Source organism: Pipistrellus hanaki (genome assembly GCF_964339955.1).
Source record: "Pipistrellus hanaki genome assembly, contig: scaffold_53, whole genome shotgun sequence".
Lineage (NCBI taxonomy): Eukaryota > Metazoa > Chordata > Mammalia > Chiroptera > Vespertilionidae > Pipistrellus > Pipistrellus hanaki.
The window spans coordinates 79784-100164 of record NW_028182281.1 but is presented as its reverse complement, the minus strand read 5'-3'; the positions used below and the strand labels follow the sequence as shown (position 1 = coordinate 100164).

The 20381-nt window shown below is 51.5% G+C and overlaps 1 protein-coding gene across 5 annotated transcripts; it reads left to right on the top strand.

Moving 5' to 3' along the window:
• Window positions 1-525: 525 nt before the first annotated feature.
• On the top strand, window positions 526-18280 carry LOC311616093 (uncharacterized protein; the record flags this gene model as incomplete). Of its 5 annotated transcripts, XM_084907318.1 has the most annotated exons (3): window positions 5578-5866; window positions 12310-12462; window positions 17832-18280. In XM_084907318.1, the coding sequence occupies 3 exons, from the start codon at window positions 5578-5580 to the stop codon at window positions 18278-18280; spliced, it is 891 nt and encodes a 296-aa protein (XP_084763444.1). The 5 variants fall into 5 exon arrangements, with proteins under 5 accessions (XP_084763446.1, XP_084763445.1, XP_084763443.1 ...); XM_084907320.1 differs by lacking the exons at window positions 12310-12462; window positions 17832-18280 and adding an exon at window positions 526-814 and having other exon boundaries at window positions 5600-6138; XM_084907319.1 differs by lacking the exons at window positions 12310-12462; window positions 17832-18280 and adding an exon at window positions 526-925 and having other exon boundaries at window positions 5687-6138.
• Between the last annotated feature and the right edge of the window lie 2101 nt (window positions 18281-20381).

Genomic DNA, 20381 nt, shown 5'->3' with positions numbered 1-20381 from the left:
CGGTGCGGGGATGCTGAGGGGCATGACCGAGAGGCCTGAATCACCCAGTGAGTATGGTAGGAGCGCGGGCGGGAGGCTCAGCCTGCACAGGTCTAGGCATGGAAAGCTGGGGGAGGGGGGCGTGAAGGGACCCCAGGGCTGAGGGTTTGCAGCAGCAGGCTGCAGACTCCTATTGGAAACAAGAGGAAAGTTATGTTCTGGCAGAAAGGGCAGCTGAACTGTGTGTAGAATCATGAGGACAGAACCCCCACCTCAGTTTTTCAAAAAATGTAATTTTTATTGATTTCAGAGAGGAAGGAAGAGCAAGGGGGGGGGCAGGGGGGGGGAGACTCACGGGGAAAAGGACAACAAACACAAACACGACCTGAGGAAACAGTCCAGACACAAGGAAGTGGCTGTGCCCAGCATCTCACCTGCCCCCTGCCCCCGGCAGTATATAAAGGCCCCCGGCCCAGGAGGCTCCAAACCTCACCACCTCCCTCTCCACCTGCACCTCTACTTGCTCCACCCTCAACCACCAGAACCATGACCGGCTGTGGCTGCTCCGGGGGCTGTGGCTCCAGCTGTGGGGGCTGTGGCTCCAGCTGCTGTGTGCCTGTCTGCTGCTGTAAGCCCGTGTGCTGCTGTGTGCCAGCCTGTTCCTGCTCCAGCTGCAGTAAAGGGGGCTGTGGCTCCAGCTGTGGGGGCTGCAAGGGGGGCTGTGGCTCCAGCTGTGGAGGCTGCAAGGGGGGCTGTGGCTCCAGCTGTGGGGGCTGCAAGGGAGGCTGTGGCTCCAGCTGTGGGGGCTGCAAGGGGGGCTGTGGCTCCAGCTGCTGTGTGCCTGTCTGCTGCTGTAAGCCCGTGTGCTGCTGTGTGCCAGCTTGTTCCTGCTCCAGCTGCAGTAAAGGGGGTTGTGGCTCCAGCTGTGGGGGCTGCAAGGGGAGCTGTGGCTCCAGCTGCTGTGTGCCCGTCTGCTGCTGCAAACCCTGCTGCTGCCAGTCCAGTTGCTGCAAACCCTGCTGCTGCCAGTCCAGTTGCTGCAAACCCTGCTGCTGCCAGTCCAGCTGTTGCAAACCCTGCTGCTGCCAGTCCAGCTGTTGCAAACCCTGCTGTGCCCCCGTCTGCTGCCAGTGTAAGATCTGATGTATTGCACTAACTTCTTCCAACTGTTCCATCCAGTGAAGCTTCTGCTTTCCTTACCTCCCCTGCACATTCCCAGCTTCTGCCAACCCATTCCCCTTCTCACCCCTCATGAGCGGGGCAGTGTCCTCTGAGATATCCTGACTCAGAGGAAGAGCATATTCCAATGCTCACCAGCTCCTCTTAAACCAAGTGGCCAGGCCCTGGCTGAGCTTCTCAGTGGTTAGAGCATCTTCCCACAAAGCCCAGGTTGCAGGTTCAATCCCCTGTCTGGGCACAGACAAGAACCAGCCAATGGAGGCATAAATAAGTGGAACAACAAATGGATGTTTCTTTCTCTCTCTCTCTCCTCTCTCTCTCTCTCTCTCTCTCTCTCTCTCTCTCTCTCTCTCTCTCTCTCATCTCTCCTTCCTTTCTCAGAAATCAGTAAATAAAAATAAAATAAAAATAAATCAAATAGCCACCACTGTTGTTCCTGATTCTTCTAAGCACCATTATCTACCACTTGTAGGCACCAACCCTATACTAAGGAGCTTCCCGTGACTGGCAGGGACAACACCCCTGCCCCCTCACATCCCAGCCACTTCCTTCTCCCAAAAAAGTCAGTCCCTGGGGATCCTTTATCTCCAACAGTTTCCGTATTTGTCTGTTAAACTACAATGTCCTGCCCACACACCATATCTGTCACTGCAAACACTTCCATGGCAGTGTGACTCTGCACGCAGTCTGCCTCCCAGGCTCATGGGTGAGGAACCCCACTGGGCCCGGCCAGCCAGCTGGCACTCCTCCAGTGCCCCCACTGCCTCCAGCCATGCATGTCCTCCACTGATGTTGGCAAGAGAATGGTCTGAGACATGGCAAAAGAGGTAGGGAGCCCTGGGCAGTGTCTGGGGTAGGGCTTGTGTCCTTTGTCTGGTACTGTCCAGCAGTGGGCCCTTCCCTTTGGGGCAGTAGGATAGAGTGCTGGGACCAGCACCTTCCTACCCTCCTTCCTTCTCCTTTCACAGAGGCGGGAAAGCACTGCCCCGACTCCCTTGCAGCTATGGGTCCAGATGCAATCAGGCTCAGTCATTCTGCTCCCGTGACATTAGGAAAACAAAATGGGCAGAAGCACGGGGGCGTCCTGGACCTTCAAGGTGACATCAGGCACACTCCATGGTCCAGCCATGGCATCAGGCCTGCCCAGGCACAGGGTCCAGAGAGCCATCCCTGGGGGTTGGCTTCTCTGTTCTGTCAGTGACCCTGAACCCCCCATCTCCATATCAAACCCACTGTGGTGAGCACAGTGAGGTGGCAGAATAATGCTCCCCAAAACAACCTGCCTGAGCCCCACAACCTGTGACTCCTCCTGGTTACCTGGCCAAGGGAATTCAGGTGGCTGGTGGACTTAAGGCTGCTGACCAGCCTACTTAGGAGGGAGTCCTGAAACAGGGAAGAGGGAAGCAAAGGAGTCACAACCAGAAAGATGATGGAGAGTCGTCCCATGAGAAAGACATGACCTGGGGCGGCTCCGAGGTCTGAGCCCCTGACAGCTCGAGGATTAGGTTGCCTTTTAGGGGAAGTGTGGGCACATCTGGGGAGCATCTTGGTGGGGGTAGGCAGTCCAAGGTGCCAGTAAGACTCCCCAGAGGGGAAGCATGGTGGCAACAGGGGGCGAGCATCTGGGGTGCAAGGTTGTAGGACCCCAACATGCTCAGCATGGGGGAGAGAGCATGGGCCAGGCCAGAGCATCACTCCTTCTAATGAGAATTTTCAACAGCTTGAAAGCATCAAATTAGTATGTCTTTGCACAGCAAAGGAAACCATCGACAAAATGAAAAAGGACCTTACTGACTGGCTTATTGACTGGGAGAATCTAGAATACATCCGATAAGGAATTACCTTCCAAAATATATAAAGAACTCAAAGAACTCCACACCAAAAAACAAACTGTAGAGGGCCCCCTGGGAATGCACATGGATGACCTTTAATTATCACCAGCTGAACTTAAGGTGTAGGCAGAGCCACCCCCTGGGAACACGTTTCCCCAAAATGTGGGAGATGGACCTTGGTACCGATTTCTTATCTTTATCCATGTTCTTGGAATGAGGAACAAATAGGACCTTTACTTACCCAGGTCTTGATATGCTAAATCCCTGGAATGAGGGAATGAATAGAACCTGGGCGCACCCAAAACTCCTTTGATTCTAAGCTTTTCAGGGAAACCTCCCTTTATTCTTTTGGAAATAAATAAATGCAATGTGGTGTCTGTGGTGGGTGTTGACTGTCCCTCCATCAGAGTGACAGCCCCCCACCCGGGTCCCAGCATGAATCTATTTCTGTCTTGGTCTCTTTTTTTCCTTAATTTCTTAATCCCCAGCTCCTCCACTCAGGAACCTGTCGTTTTCCGCATGGGTCCAGGAAAACAGAGAAACAGCCTCCACAATAAACAAATAAACAAAAACAAGCACACACACAAAACACAATCCAATTAAAAAATGGGCAGAGTACCTGAATAGACACGTCTCTCAAGGGGACATACAGATGGCCAATTGACATCGGAAAAGATGCTAAACATCACTAGTCATCAGAGAGATGTAATTAAAGCCACAATGAGGTATCACCTCACTCCAGTCAGAATGGCTACCATCAGCAAATCCACAAACTACAGGTGTTGGCGAGGATGTGGAGAAAAGGGAACCCTACCGCACTGCTGGTGGGAATGCAGACTGGCACAGCCATTAAGGAAAACAGTATGGAGTTCCCTCAAAAAACAACAATGGCACTGCCTTGGGACCCATGAATGCATGTCCAGGGATAAATCCAAAGAACCCCAAAACATCGATTCAGAAGAACAAGTGCACCCCTCTGCTCACTGCAGCGGTATTTACAAACAGCTGAGACTTGGAAGCAGCCCAAGCGCCATCCATCCACGAGTGGATAAAATAGCTGTGGCTTATCTACACAACAGAATACGACTCAGCAACTATAAAATATGGAAATCTTACCTTGGCTACAGCATGGAGGGACCTGGAGAGCATTATGCTAAGTGAAATAAACCAGTCAGAGAAAGACAAGTGCCATATGATTTCACTTAAGTGTGGAATCTAAAGAACAAAATAAACTAACCAGCAAATTAGACTCATAGACACAGAGAACAGACTGACAGTTGTTGGGGGGGGGGGGGGGAGGTGAAGTCATTAAGCAAAAGCAAACAAACAACAGAACTCAGAGACAACAGAATGGTGACTGCCAGAGGGAAAGGGTGGTGGGAGGTGAGGAGGGTGGAGGGGATAAATGATGACAGAGGAGATTGGACTGTGGGTGTGAACACACAATATAGAGAGGCTGTATACAGAATTGTGCACTGGAAACCTGTATAATCTTATTAACCAATGTCACCCCAATAAAGTCAATCAATTTTTAAAACATGAATAAAAAATTAATAAACCAAACTCTTAAAAAAAAAAAGTGCTGCACTGTGATTAGAAAGTTAAATTAATTTTTAAAAATATATTTTATTGATTTTTTTTACAGAGAGGAAGGGAGAGGATAGAGTTAGAAATATCAATCAGCTGCCTCCTGCACACCTCCTACTGGGTATGTGCCCGCAACCAAGGTACATGCCCTTGACGGGAATCAAACCTGGGACCTTTCAGTCCGCAGGCCACTGCTCCATCCACTGAGCCAAACCAGTTTCGGCGAGAAAGTTAAATAATTTTTAAGCCCTGCCAACAAGGCTCAGTGGTCGAGCATTGACCTATGAGCCAGGAGGTCAAAATTCGATTCCCGGTTAGGGCATATGCCCGGGTGTGGGCTCCATCCCCAGTGTGGGATGTGCAGGAGGCAGCCGATCCAAGATTCTCCCTCATCATGGATGTTTTTCGCTCTCTCTCCCTCTACTTTCTTCTCTGAAATCCATAAAAGTATATATATTTTAATTAAATTAATTAAAAATAGTAAAAAAATAAAAAATAAAACCAGTATGAAAATGAATTAAAAGCTAACAGTTTCCTAAATAAACCCAAGAAATTGGAGCCTGGGCCCTGAGACTAAACGAGGCTCGTGTACCTCGTGCCCCTCCCTCCCTGCACACGTCCCGATGCTCCCGGGACTTGTCCTCAGTCTGGGCCTCCCTGTGGCAGGTCTCACACGAGGAGCAGAAAAGGCAGGTGAGCAGCTCCCGTGGGCGCTGGGAAGCATTAAGCAAGCAGGAGCTGAGTCTCTAATAGTGGAGACACACAGGGGAAGACATCAAACTAGAGACCAAAGCCTGAGCCAGCCAGAGGACAGGGACACAGTGGAAAAACCACAGCGCAGGAGTGGCACAAACAGGAACCAGGAAGTGACTGTGCCCAGCATCTCACCTGACCCCTGACCCCGGCTGTATATAAAGGCCCCCGGCCCAGGAGGCTCCACACCTCACCACCTTCCTCTCCACCTGCTCCTCTACCTGCTCCACCCTCAACCACCAGAACCATGACCGGCTGTGGCTGCTCCGGGGGCTGTGGCTCCAGCTGCGGGGGCTGTGGCTCCAGCTGCTGTGTGCCCGTCTGCTGCTGTAAGCCCGTGTGCTGCTGTGTGCCAGCCTGTTCCTGCTCCAGCTGCAGTAAAGGGGGCTGTGGCTCCAGCTGTGGGGGCTGCAAGGGGGGCTGTGGCTCCAGCTGTGGAGGCTGCAAGGGAGGCTGTGGCTCCAGCTGTGGGGGCTGCAAGGGAGGCTGTGGCTCCAGCTGTGGGGGCTGCAAGGGGGGCTGTGGCTCCAGCTGCTGTGTGCCTGTCTGCTGCTGCAAACCCTGCTGCTGCCAGTCCAGCTGCTGCAAACCCTGCTGTGAGCCTGTCTGCTGCTGCAAACCCTGCTGCTGCCAGTCCAGCTGCTGCAAACCCTGCTGTGAGCCTGTCTGCTGCTGCAAACCCTGCTGCTGCCAGTCCAGCTGCTGCAAACCCTGCTGTGAGCCTGTCTGCTGCTGCAAACCCTGCTGCTGCCAGTCCTGCTGCTGCAAACCCTGCTGTGCCCCCGTTTGCTGCCAGTGCAAGATCTGAGGCTCGGACACGCAGCCTGGTGGTTTTGGCCATGAGTGGAGACACATCCACGGTCAGGGCAGCACTCAGGTCAGGAACCTCCTCATCCTTGCTGGCCAGACTTTGCCATCTGCAGGCCCTTCAGAGGCTGAGCCCCGAGAACCAGCCCTCAGGCACTGCATGGGGCACAGAGCCTCCTGGCTCTCCCCATTCTGGCCTCTCCCTGCTCAGTCCTTGTGCCCAGGATACTCCAGGGCTGGTGCGGATCCCAGAGCCTGGGCCCTGACCCACTGAACACCACGTCCCGTCCCTGGCATCCCCCGACACCAGCTTGCCTGATTCTTGATCTAATCAATTCCTCCCTGGACACGGGGAAGCCTCTAAATGAGCAAATTCTCCTGTGACCAGCTGGTCTTTCTGAGGTTCTTTCCTCTCTGCTGTTCTCGAGGGAAACCTTCCTGCACCAGAGCCCTCTGCGTGCTGCCAGGGGTGGGGCATGCGGGGAGCAGTCACTTTTTACTTCGGTTGATGTGGCTCAGGGTTGAGCATTGACCTATGAACCAAAAGGTCATGGTTCGATTCCCAGTCAGGGCACCTGCCCAGGTTGTGGGCTCGATCCCCAGTAGGGGTGTGCAGGAGGCAGCCAATCATTCTCATCATTGATGTTTCTCTCTCTCTCTCTCTCTCTCTCTCTCTCTCTCTCTCTCTCTCTCTCTCTCCCTCTCCCTTCCTTTCTGAAATCAATAAAAATATGTGAAATAAAATAAAAGTGCTTCATTTTTTTTAAAAAAAAAAGTCTCAAAGCTACCACACCGAATGAATGCTTCACCAGGAAAGAATGCCAGCTCCCACAGTAGCTCTCTCTTCTGGGGGGTGGGGTGAGGAGAAAGCACTCTAACACACCCACACCCATGTCACTGCCAACTCAGTAAGAGGTGAAGGTGGCAGCCCTGTGCCCAGCGAAGGGTCCAGCACCAGAGGGGAGAGCAGATGTTGCCCGAGGAGAGCTATGTGTCGGTGCTGACCCTCGGGGCTGGCATAAGTTTCGCCTAGTGCAGACCCCTCCCTGCTGCCACCTGGCTGTGCAGGAGCCCTCCTCGAACAGCTGGGAAAGCAGGTGACCTAGATGTGACAAACAGCAGACATGCCGAAACCTGGGAGGAAGGCTGAGGGGAGGCCCTGTAGAAACTAGGGCTTTGAAACCACCACGAACACCAGGGAATTTGAAGGCCACACGCTCCCAGCCAAGGGCGCTCAGAAAGACCCGGGAAGACTCAGGCTTCTCCTCCATCCAGCTGGCAGCGTGCCCGGGGCAGGCAGGCAGTGAGCGTGGGCAGAGCTAAGGATCCAGGGAGGATCCCACAGAGCTGCCTGCAAACCTCGATCTGTCTTTTTGTCCTCGTTCTAAGCATTTAAGAAAAGTGTCCTCAAGCCCCTGGCTGACTACTAAGCGCCAGAAACACAGATCTGAAACCACACAGGACAAAGACTAGTCTTTCCAAAAATGGTCTAGAAACCACCGAGTGAGCAAACACCTGCCACTCACCAAGCAGAGGAGCAGCCCTGGGGCGGGAGAGGAGCGGTTGACAGTCACACATTATGATATCTAGGCGTCCAGTTTTCAGCAGCAACAGAAGTGACCCCAGAAGTGGGGCTGCTGGTTCTATGGCGGCTCCACCCTGGGTTTCCTCAGGGCTCTCTGTGCTGTCCCGGCAGTGGTTGGCCACGCTGTTCCAGTCCCACCACGGGGCTCCCGTGCGCCAGGTCCTCGCCATCCCTGTCCTGTCCTTTGGTGACGGCCACTCTCACGGCCTGAGGGATGCCTCTGTGTGGCTTTGATTTGCCTTTCCCTGATGACTAGTGACATTGAGCATCTGTCACTGATTTCTGACCACATCCCAGCTCCACCGAAAAGGGAAGAAGAGTCTTTTAAACAAATGGCACTGGATATCCCGGTGCCAAGAAATGAAGGTGAACCCGACTTCACAGCAAAACTGACTCCAAATAGAACAAAGACAGAACTTAGAGAGTTTGAGCAATGAAACTGGAAGAAAGCGTAGTGTATTCCTAAAATAAAATAATAATAATAATAATATATAAAAAATAATTTTAAAAAAAAGAAGTGTAGTGTAGGGAGCATTTGAGATCTTGCTCCCAGGCAATTGCCATCAATTTGGCTCAAATAAACTCTTGCAAAAATTCAAAACAAAAAAACACAAAATAGTGTAAATCTTCATGGCCTTGGGTTTGGCAAGGAATTCTTAGACTTGGCTCCAAAAGCACCAGCAGCAAAGGAGAAATAGACAAGTTGGACTTTGCCAAAATCAACAATGTTTGTGTGTCCTACAACACCGCTATGAGAGCGAAACGTGAGAAGACAACACGGGCGGAGGGAAAGCATGTGCACATCATGCATCTGACATGGCTGTGTGTCTGGGACATATAAGAGATGCCTGCAGCTCATAGGAAAAGAGAAATGACCCAGTTTACAAACGGGGAGAGAGTTGAATAGACATGTCTCCACAGAAGTCCCGAAATGGCTAACAAGCACAGGAAAAGGCATCCGTCACATCTGAGGAAATGCACATCGAAGCCATGAGGTGCCACGTCAGACCTCTCGGGTGGCTATTGATAATGTCCATTCCCATAAGGGGACCCACGAAACAGAGGCGGCCCCTGTGGCCCAGCCCATATCACAAACCTAAACCCCAGTCAGCCACACCAAGTCCCCCACTCAGCTTCAGCCAGTTCAGGAGCCCTAGAAACAGGACCTACTGCCTTACAAGGAAATCCCCATCTCCTGGCCATCCCCATGTTGCCTCTGCAGCTCCCTGTAATTGGGCAGGAAGAACGTGGAGATGAATGAGTAACTGCTAATGCTTACACGTTTTCTTTTGGGGATAATGCAATGTTCTATAAATAAACTGTGATGATATTTATAAATATACTGAAATCATTGAGTTATGTCATTTAAGTGTATGAGCTTTATGCTGTATAGATCATGTCGCAAGAGGTGCTTAAAAATCACATTAGCAAAGCCCTAACCAGTTTGGCTGAGTGGATAGAGTGTCGGCCTGTGGACTCAAGGGCCCCAGGTTTGATTCCAGTCAAGAGCATGTACCTTGGTTGCAGGCACATCCTCGGTAGGGATGTGCAGGAGGCAGCTGATGGATGTTTCTCTCTCATCGATGTTTCTAACTCTCTATCCCTCTCCCTTTCTTTCTGTAAAAAAATCAAATTTTTTTTAATCACATTAGCAAAGTAAATATAGACACTCAACCCATAAAAAATGGAGAACTACAAGGTGTGAGAGCACTTGAAATCAACCACGGAATTCACCATAATAAGGAAATGTTCTATGATGATTTAAATGAAAAGAAAAGGCACTTAAAATACTCAACATTCATTCACGATTTTACAAAGAAAGACCCTGCAATATGGAAGTCAGTGAACACTTGCTGAATGAGACAGCACTAAAAAACATCAAAAAACCACCAAGCACCGTTCTTAGTGGTGCAGTATTTTAATACTTGCCCCCGAGGTTGTGAACAACAAAAATGTTCAGTCTCATTGTTGCTACTTCTCATTGTCCTGAAGGAGCCAATGCAATAAAATAATTTAAAAATTAAAGTTTTGAGGATTAGAAAAGAGGTCATCACACAGGCCCACATGACATGTAGGAACTCTGAACGGCTGCAGATGCACTAGTGGATACAGTATATTGCTGGGGTGGTTCAATTATTGATAGAATGATGTCTGATAGTCAACCACTGGGTAGGCCTACTGCTGTTAACGAGTGAATCAATCATTAATAACCTCCCAGGACATAGAGCACCAGACCCCGATGGGCTCTGGTGAACCCGACCAAATGTTTAAGGAAGAAGTTCACCAGCTCTCTTCGTGCTGTTTCAGAAGGTAGAAGCCAAGGGGGCACTTCCTGACTCACCCCGTGAGGCCAGCACCACCCTGATACCAAGACCAAGCAAACACATCACAGAAAAAGAAAAGCACAGACCAGTGTCACTCATGAACAGAGATGTAAATTTTTAATAATTAAAAAAAGAGCAAAAAACATTAGTAAATCAAATCCACACAAGCATTAATAAAAGTATATGCCAGGACCAGGTGCATTTTATCCCAAATCTGCAAGGCTGGCTCAATATTCAAAATTGAACGAACGTAATTCATCACTATGACAGACCAAAATGGAAAATTTTAAGACCGTGTCAACAGACGCAGCATTTGGCAAAACTCAAACCCCTTTGTGATAGAAATGCGCAGTGAGCTAGGAGCAGAGGGGACTTGCTTGACTTGGTAGAGAGCATGGACAAAAGCCCACAGGTAATGTCACACATCGTAGGAAACAAGATTTCCTGCAAAGGTCAGGTTCAGAGCAGGGATGTCTGCTCTCACCACTCCTTCCCAACACGTGCTGGGAGGCCTTGCCAGGGCGATAAGACAAGAAAAGAAGGTGGAAGGAATACGGATTGGGGGGGAAGGAATAAACTGTCTTTGTTCTTAAATCACATGATTGTCTATATAGGAAATTCAAAACATTCTGCAAGAAAAAAATCCTAGGACTTACAAGTGATCATAGGAAGACGAAGGGATACAAGGTTTATATACAAAAGTCAATCACTTTCCTATATTCCTGCAATGCACAAATAGAATTACACATTAAAAACACAATATCATTTACACTAGCACCCCAAAAAGTGAAAGCATAGGTATACACTTAATTTAAAATGCCTGAGATCAGCTCTAGTCAGTTTGGCTCAGTGGATAGAGCATCAGCCTGTGGACCAAAGTGCCCCGGGTTCAATTCTAGTCAAGGGCACGTACCTCAGTTGCAGGCTCCTCCCTAGCCAGGGTTCTGGTCCTGGCACATGCAGGAGGCAGCCAATTAATGTGTTTCTCTCACATCAATGTTTCTCTCTGTCTTTCCCTCTCTCTTCCACTCTCTAAAAATCAATGGAAAAATTTCCTCGGATAAGGATTAATAAAAAATAAAATGTCCAAGATCAATATGAGGTAGCTACAAAACTCAGATTGAAAAAAAAAAACATAAAAGAAGAAATAAATTAATGGAAAGATAATCCATGTTCATGAATCAGAAGACACAAATTGTCGAGATATCAGTTTTTCCCAACGTGACCTATACAGTCGACGCGATCCTAGCCAGATCCCAGCAGGTTATTCTGCGGATGTTGACAAACTTTCTCTAGAATTCACACGGGGGCGAAAGATCCCGAAAAACCCACACTGTGTTGAAGGAGAACAAAGCTGGAGGACTGACACTTCCCGACCTCAAGGCTGACTATTCAGCCACAGGAATCAAAAGAGGTCGGTAATGGGCACACGCACACGGATCAATGGAGCTGAGCAGAGAGCACAGAGGCATCTCTGCACAAATATGGTCAACTGGTCCTTGACAAAGAGCAGGTGAGAGAGGGTCTGGGCTTCTCCTAGAGCCCAGCACACAGAGCAGCACACACCTTAGAATGGATGTAGCCTGTTCCTAGAGTATTCCACAAACACTAGCAATCCTGGAAGTTACTTTCCATGAATAAAGACTAAACAAAACGGGAAGAGGTTAAATTTAGAAACAAGAAAAAGAGGACCAGACACACACACACACACACACACACACACACACACTCACACTCACACAACAGGCTCTGGAGAAACGGCACAAAAAGCCAACACGATGCTGTCACCCACACGCCATGCTGGCGGCACAGAAAGCAGGTGACCCCCTGTCAGGACTCTGAGAGAAGAAGCCTGAGGTCCGTGTGGATGAGGAAGAGGCCAAATTTAGAAACCTCCGAAAACGGTTGGTGCCCGGGGACAGGACAATCAACACAAGCCACCCTGAGGCAATAGTCCTGGCACATGCCCTGACCAGGAATCCAAAACAAGGAAGTGGCCGTGCCCAGTATCTCCCCTGATCCCTGCCCCTGGCGGTATATAAAGGCCCCCGGCCCAGGAGGCTCCACACCTCACCACCTCCTGCACCATCTGCTCCTCTACCTGCTCCACCCTCATCCACCAGAACCATGACCGGCTGTGGCTGCTCTGGGGGCTGTGGCTCCAGCTGCGGGGGCTGTGGCTCCAGCTGCTGTGTGCCCGTCTGCTGCTGTAAGCCCGTGTGCTGCTGTGTGCCAGCCTGTTCCTGCTCCAGCTGCAGTAAAGGGGGCTGTGGCTCCAGCTGTGGAGGCTGCAAGGGGGGCTGTGGCTCCAGCTGTGGGGGCTGCAAGGGGGGCTGTGGCTCCAGCTGTGGGGGCTGCAAGGGGGGCTGTGGCTCCAGCTGTGGGGGCTGCAAGGGGGGCTGTGGCTCCAGCTGCTGTGTGCCCGTCTGCTGCTGTAAGCCCGTGTGCTGCTGTGTGCCAGCCTGTTCCTGCTCCAGCTGCAGTAAAGGGAGCTGTGGCTCCAGCTGTGGGGGCTGCAAGGGAGGCTGTGGCTCCAGCTGCTGTGTGCCCGTCTGCTGCTGCAAACCCTGCTGCTGCCAGTCCAGCTGCTGCAAACCCTGCTGTGAGCCTGTCTGCTGCTGCAAACCCTGCTGCTGCCAGTCCAGCTGCTGCAAACCCTGCTGTGCCCCCATTTGCTGCCAGTGCAAGATCTGAGGCTCTGAACCCAGACCTTCGGTCTCAGTGTTTGGGGATCCCCTGAATCAGGTCCTCCCTGCTGCACCTCAACCTCCTCCTTCCCCTCATTCATGCTCTGCTCCCCTCTGTGCTCAGCGCTCCCGGCCTTCTCCATCCTCCTCCCTCAAGGGCAGTCAGTCCTGGTCACTGGAGGTGCCTGGAGGCAGGTGCCAGCTGACAACTGAGACTACGCCCTGGCTGGTGCGTGGCCATTCCCTGCCTCTCCCGGTGGCTGAGATGCTTGGACAACCCTGCACAGTCAGGGCATGTCTGAGTGATGGCCGAGGGCTGCTGGCACCTGGCTCCTCAGCCACCAGGGCCCTGGCCTGTCCTGGCCACGCTCTTCTTCCCCGCCCCCCACCCCCTATGAGGCTTTCCTTCCTCCTTTGCTTCCACTCTTTCTATAAAAAATAACTGAATTTCTTTTAATAAAACTTCTGTGTTCCTGTAGCCAACTGTATACTTGGTGCCATTCTTTCCTGGGGGTGATGCATTGCTTACCTCCTAGTAGATGTGACTCAGGGTCTGTCCCCTCTGCTGGGGATCCATGCGACTTGCCTGGCACGGTTGTCAGGTTGTGGGCCTCAATAGTTGAGCATCAACCTGTGAACCAGGAGGTCAGAGTTCAATTCCTGGTCAGGGCACATGCGCAGGTTTTGGGCTTGATCCCCAGTAGGGAGTGTGGAGGAGGCAGCTGAAGGATGTTTCTCAATCATTGATGTGCCTTTCTAAATTGATTTCAGAGAGGAAGGGGGAGGGAGAGAGAGAAACATCAATGAAGAGAGAGGGCCCACACCGGCAGGGCTCTCATCATATTTTTATCTCTCTCTTCCTCTCGCTTCCTCTCTGAAATCAATAAAAACATACACATTTTAAAAACAGAACCACCAACTGGCTTCTATCTCCCCAGCAGCTGCCCAAGGTCATTGACCTTTCAGGACAAGAGTGCTCCACCAGAGCAGTGGGCTCTGGGGGACACTGCCAGGCAGACAAACTGGTCTGGGTACCCACAACCACCTGGGATTTGTGGGAGCGCCAGTCGATGAGGGACAGCTTCTCCCTCCCACCTCCCTCCTCTCAAGTTCCTCCCTCCTCCCTCCTCCCTCCTCCCAAGTCCCTCCCTCTTCCCTCCTCCCAAGTCTTGGGACAGAAAGGCTGGTCCTGGAGGGTCCCAAGGTTGAGGGATCCCGGTCCACGGAGCCTCAGTCCACCTTCCATCAAACACACACTTAGAGTTTAGATTGAAAGCAAAGGGTCGCCTCATAGAGCCCTGGACCAGTGTCTTCTGGGAAAGCAAGACCACTGTACATCTGGGGAAACTCAGGGGACTGCCGTGGGGATCCGCCCGCAGTGAGACTGTCCTGGGACCGGTCTCCTAAGCCGGGCTCTGAAACTGCACCGTTTCCAGGGAGGAGAGGCCCAGCGTTACTGAGGAGGTTCTGTAGCCAAATGGACCTTGAATAAGAGAGGAAAGTGTGCCAAAGCCAGAACCACGCTGAGCCACTCACCTGGTGAGCTCGGCTGGGAACAGGATGGAGGGACAGGTGCAAGGCTGAGGAAGAGGTTCCTGAGACAAAGGGGGAGGGGAGGATAATCTAGATACACAATGTCAGATGTTTTCAGCAACATCTAGGAGAGGGTGTAAGTTCTGCAGAGGTCCCGTCTAGCCGGCGAGCATGGTAGTATTTATCGCTGGTCTTGAAAGAAAATCTTATTTAAGATCATGGCTTTTGGGGTTCAGGAAAGTGGCATTAATGGAAGCATGAGTTTTCTGTATGAGCATGTGCACACACAGAGGCAGGCAAAGCAGCTTTTAGAACCAGAACTCCTGGCTGACTTTGATGCCAAGACCAGGCGAGCCCCAACGTATGGATTTCCATGTACCACCATCCTCAGGGCACGGCCTCTGCAGGAGAGAACTGACCTGACCTGCTGCGGACAGGGCAGCCCCAGACAGTCCCAGGGCAGTTCCAGAGAGTTTCTGGGAAAGCACTTGAAGAAGCGGGGGAAGGGGGAGGATCCAGGGAGGTAGGGTGGAGGGGCCTCCCTCAGGGTGGAGCGGGTGCCTTGGGGAAGTCCCCCCAGCAGAGTTGGCACCACTGTGAGACATGCCCTAAAACAGACCTAAATGCAGCCCACTCACCCCAATCAGCAGACCAGCCAAACTCTGAGCATGCGACTGTGTAAACGAACAGTGAGCCCTGGGCATCCAACCATGATGCAGGGGTGAGCAGGTGTCCGCCCAGTTCCTGGCACTACTGGGGGTGGGGCAGGAAAAGGCATCATTATATTTATTTTTTTAAGTTAATTATCTTTTTTTCCCCTAAATATATTTTATTGATTTTTCACAGAGAGGAAGGAAGAGGGACAGAGAGCTAGAAACATCAATGAGAGAGAAACATCTATCAGCTGCCTCCTGCACACCCCCTACCAGGGATGTGCCCACAACCAAGGTACATGCCCTTGACTGGAATCGAACCTGGGACCTTTCAGTCCACAGGCTGACGCTCTATCCACTGAGCCAAACTGGTTTCGACAAGGTGTCATTATATTTAGAGAATCTTGTCTAAGACAGGAAAAATAAACAAATAAATAAAATTTAAGTATGAAACGATAGAGTTGTCACTGAAACAGGGAATATAGTAGATAACTTATAAATCAGTCAGAGCAAAAAGATGCGTGGTTCAGTGAGTGAGCATCAACTTATGAACCAGGAGGTCACAGTTTGATTTCTAGTTGGGGGCTCCTTCCCAGTGTGGGGCCTGAAAGAGGCAACCGATCAATGATTCTCTCTCATCATTGATGTTTCTCTTTCTCTCCCTCTCTCTTCCTCTCTGAAATCAATACAAATATATATATATATATATATATATATATATATATATATATATATATTTTTAAAACCATATTGACAGCAATTGCTGGTGTGGCTCTGTTGGTTGAAGCGGCATCCATGAACCAAAAGGCTGTGGGTTCAATTTCTGGTAAGGGCATGTGCCCAGGTTTCGGGTTCAATCCCCCATTGGGTATATGAGGCAACTGGTCAATCTCTCTCTCTCTCTCTCCCTTCCTCTCTCTAAAAATCATCCTCTAGTGAGGATTTAAAATAAAAAAGACAATAGTTAGGACTGACTGGTCATGAAGATACTAGGTACCCAGACTTGGGCTACCTAACTAAACCTTGCTTTAAAATAATGGTTTGGCTCAGTGAATAGAGCATTGGCCTACAGACTGAAGGATTTCAGGTTTGATTCTGGTCAAGGGCACATGCCTGGGTTGTGAGCTTGATCCTCAGAAGGGGGCGTGCAGGAGGCAGTTGATCAATGATTCTCACTCATCATTGATGTTTCTGTCTCTCTCCTCTCTCTTCCTCTCTAAAAACAATAAAAATATAATTTAAAAAAATAAAAATAAAATAAAGTATCCTTAGCCCTAAATGCTTGAGCCAGAAAAAGAAAGATTGAAGATGAATGAGTAAAGTATTCACATTAAGAGAGTAGAAAAACAAGAACAGAGAAAAATAATAGAGTAGGAGGAAATATAAATAAACAAATTTTGAAACAAACCATAAAGGGGGGTCAATACCATTAAAAGCTGGTCTTTGAAAAGCTAAGGAAAGTGACACCATTGAGCGAAACTGATCAGAGGCCAGAAAGGGAAGGAGGAAGGAGAGGAGGAGGTACAGACGCCCCCCTCTGGCAGGAACTCAAACAAGAGCCGTGGGAAAGCATCTACCACCCACCGGAAAACCTGGATGACCCGTCATCTCGCCTGAGGAAGAAACGGGAAATTGACGAGGGACAGGTCTGCTCTCTGCGCCCCGTGAGCAAACCTCCGCCGTCCCCGTGCTCCCTGATCACGTCACAGGCAGGTTCTACCCAGGGGTCGAGGAACAAATAGCCCCTCGTTGGGCAAACGTTTCCACATGCAGGACATGCGGGCCACACCCAGCGCACAGGTGCCACAGGAGGGGGCCATTGGGAGGAGCGGAAGCCCTGCCAAAACCGTGTGCCAGCCCCTGGGATGACGCCCAGCGACAGGGGGTACTGCATGTTTACATCCATCATGAAATTCGCCATCTAACCGCAGGAGGGGCCTATCTGACCGTCTCAGCGGCTGCAGACAGGCACTCAGTGAAGGGCAGCACCCGCTGAGGACAGAGGAAAGAGTGCTGCCAAACTGGGAACAAAGGGGCCTCCCTTCATCTGACACATTTTCTACTAAATGTTCACAAAAGGCGTTTCCCCGAATGGCAACAGGTGAGAAGTGTCACCTTTAGCATCGGGAATGAGGCAAGGCTCTCACAGCACGGTAAGGCCCACAGAGAAACAGAAGCTGTAGAGATGGAAAGGGGGAATAACCAATAATTCACAAAAAAACACATGAGTGTCCACAGGAAGCCAAGGGGCAGCTACAGATGCATGATTAGAATGGAGCCCTGGCTAGTGTGGCTCAGTGGTTAAGCATCGACCTATGAACCAGGAGGTCAGTGGTTTGATTCCCAGTGGAGCACGTGCCCTGGTTTCCGGCTCCATCCCCAGTGTGGACCATGCAGGAGGCAGATCAACGATTCTCTCTCATCTTGATGTTTCTATCTCTCCTTCTCCCTTCCTCTCTGAAATAAAACTATATATATATAAAATCAAATCAGACTCCAGGCAATGGAAGTGCACTGGAACCTATGACAGGATGAGCAATTGATAGGAGGAAATGGCACATGGACCTAAAATCTAGGAAAACAAGGTAAAAGAGTTCCTAAATAAGGCACAAAAGGGAAGCAGGAAGTGACAATGTGCCCAGCATCTCACCTGACCCCTGACCCCCGCTGTATATAAAGGCCCCCACCCAGGAGGCTCCACACCTCACCACCTCCCTCTCCACCTGCTCCTCTACCTGCTCCACCCTCAACCACCAGAACCATGACCGGCTGTGGCTGCTCCGGGGGCTGTGGCTCCAGCTGTGGGGGCTGTGGCTCCAGCTGTGGAGGCTGTGGCTCCAGCTGTGGAGGCTGTGGCTCCAGCTGCTGTGTGCCTGTCTGCTCCTGTAAGCCCGTGTGCTGCTGTGTGCCAGCCTGTTGCTGCTCCAGCTGCAGTAAAGGGGGTTGTGGCTCCAGCTGTGGGGGCTGCAAGGGGGGCTGTGGCTCCAGCTGTGGGGGCTGTAAGGGGAGCTGTGGCTCCAGCTGTGGTGGTTGCAAGGGGGGCTGTGGCTCCAGCTGTGGGGGCTGCAAGGGGGGCTGTGGCTCCAGCTGCTGTGTGCCTGTCTGCTGCTGTAAGCCCGTGTGCTGCTGTGTGCCAGCCTGTTCCTGCTCCAGCTGCAGTAAAGGGGGTTGTGGCTCCAGCTGTGGGGGCTGCAAGGGAGGCTGTGGCTCCAGCTGTGGAGGCTGCAAGGGGAGCTGTGGCTCCAGCTGCTGTGTGCCCGTCTGCTGCTGCAAACCCTGCTGCTGCCAGTCCAGCTGCTGCAAACCCTGCTGCTGCCAGTCCAGCTGCTGTGCCCCCGTCTGCTGCCAGTGCAAGATCTGATTTTTGGGTTTTGCTGGGACTCTTCCTAAAGTCAATGCCATTCCGGGTCAGGAGTGATGGGTTCCAGCCTAGCTCTCACCTGCCTTTCCCCAGCATCCCCTGAAGGAGACTGTCCCTCTCCACCCCAGAGCCCTATTACCGTCCTCCTCCCTTGCCACTGGTGAGCAGACCTCTGACCTCCTGCAGGAAAGGCCACAGCATCTGCCCCCAGGAATGACTTGTAGAGCTCTGTCTCCCACCTGCAGCGAAGGCCTGTCCCCGAGCCCAGCCCACAGACACCTTCTCCCTGCGGACATCTGCTTGGGACGGCACAGGCCCCAGTTCTGCTCGAGCGATGGTCCTTGGGTGGTGTCTGTCTATCCTTTCAGAATGTGATAAAGCCCTTGCCCAGACCCCATTGCTGTGTTGGCGTGTTTATCTGTTTATACTCCTCTCTGGCAGTGGGAGGGGGGGGGGGCAGCAGGCATTGGAGTAGCACCTGTAGCCACACTCAATTCTGAGACCCCTTCCTGGGTGCCCTCTGCCAGCGCTGACCTGCCCTTCACTCCCAGACTCCCTGTGTGTGTCCTATGCCAACTGGCTGAACAGCCAGAATGCCTCCCCTCCTCCCAGCACCTCAGGGTCCGCGCTGTGAAGTGGCCAGGAAATGGTCTGCGAGCAGTAACAGCCCCGGAGACGGGACTGGTGAGGCTGGGTGAGTGGGTCTGCACACGCCCGCTGCGGGCTCAGCGGGGACAGGGGTGGCCCCATTATCTTTGCTGAAGCAGCCAGACCCAAAGGCAGCCTCCTCTGTGTGCTCTCATGTGGCTCTGGCACCATGCTGGCCCTCACTGCTGGCCCACAGAAGCCCTGGTGACGGACAGGAGTGACGCAGAGCCCTAGCTGCTGTGCTCTGTTGGCTGAGCATCGCCAGTGCACCAAAAGGTCATCAGTTCGACTCCCAGTAGGGGCATGTGCCCAGGTCGTGGGTTCGATCCCCAGTTGAATGAGTGCATTCAAGAAGCAACAAAGTGCTGAAACAGGTTTGGCTCAGTGGATAGAGTGGCATCCTGTGGACTGAAAGGCCAGGGTTCGATTCTGGTCTAGGGAATGTACCTTGGTTGTGGGTACATCCCCAGTAGGGGGTGTGCAAGAGGCAACTGATCAATGATTCTCTCTCATCAATGTTTTAAACTCTCTGTCCTTCTCTCTTTCTCTCTGTAAAAAATCAATAAAATATATTTTTTTTAAAAGAATGGGGAAAACTTAAAAAAAAAAAAGAAGAAGAAGAAGCAACTAAGTGATATTTTTCTCTCACCTCACTGTTTCTCTCTCTCCCTCTGCCTTCCTCTCTCTAAAATCAATTTAAATTTTTTTTTAAATAAACAAAGCACAGAGAATAAGTGCCACATGACCCAGACTCCGTTGTTTGTGTTGGACCACGGAAGTTTTTCAGGCCCCTCTCCCCGCCACCCTGAGCACACACATGGTGAACCAAGGAGAAAGCCCATTGCCCCTCATGGGGAAATAGAACCACTTAAACCCCAGCCTCTCAGGCACCCGAAGACCAGACTCCTCCCCTAACAGAAGCATGGTCCCCTCTCTCCACTCAGGCCACGGAGGCCAGCTTGGGGCCTTCCTGCGTGGCTAGTGAGCCTTGTCCTGCCCTCGCAGTGCCCGCATGGTGTCCTCGGCCATGATATCTCAGCCATGTGGGGCAACGGGCTGGTCCCACCCTCCCTGGACAACCACAGAGCTGGGACCTCCCCACAGCCTCCCGTGGACAACTCTGGAGCCAGAACAGGAGCCACGCAGCCTGTTCTGCACCTTCAGTCCTGACCTCTGAGACGTGACGGTCTAGTGATCTCTCCTGACAAAAACCAGGAGATCGAGTTCCCGCTTCCGAGGGACATGCTCATGGGAGGTCAGCCGTCCCACCGCAGCAGCTAGCAAAGGCCAGGCCAATGACAAAATGCACGGGTTAAAAGGCATTAGCAAACTGCATGTGGCGTGTGCTTTATCACAATGTTCAAGTGTAAGAATATGTCCTACATAACAGTAGAGAGCTGGGGAAGCATGGAGACCAGGCGGAAATGTCTGGAGAGCAAAGCCCTTCTGAGAC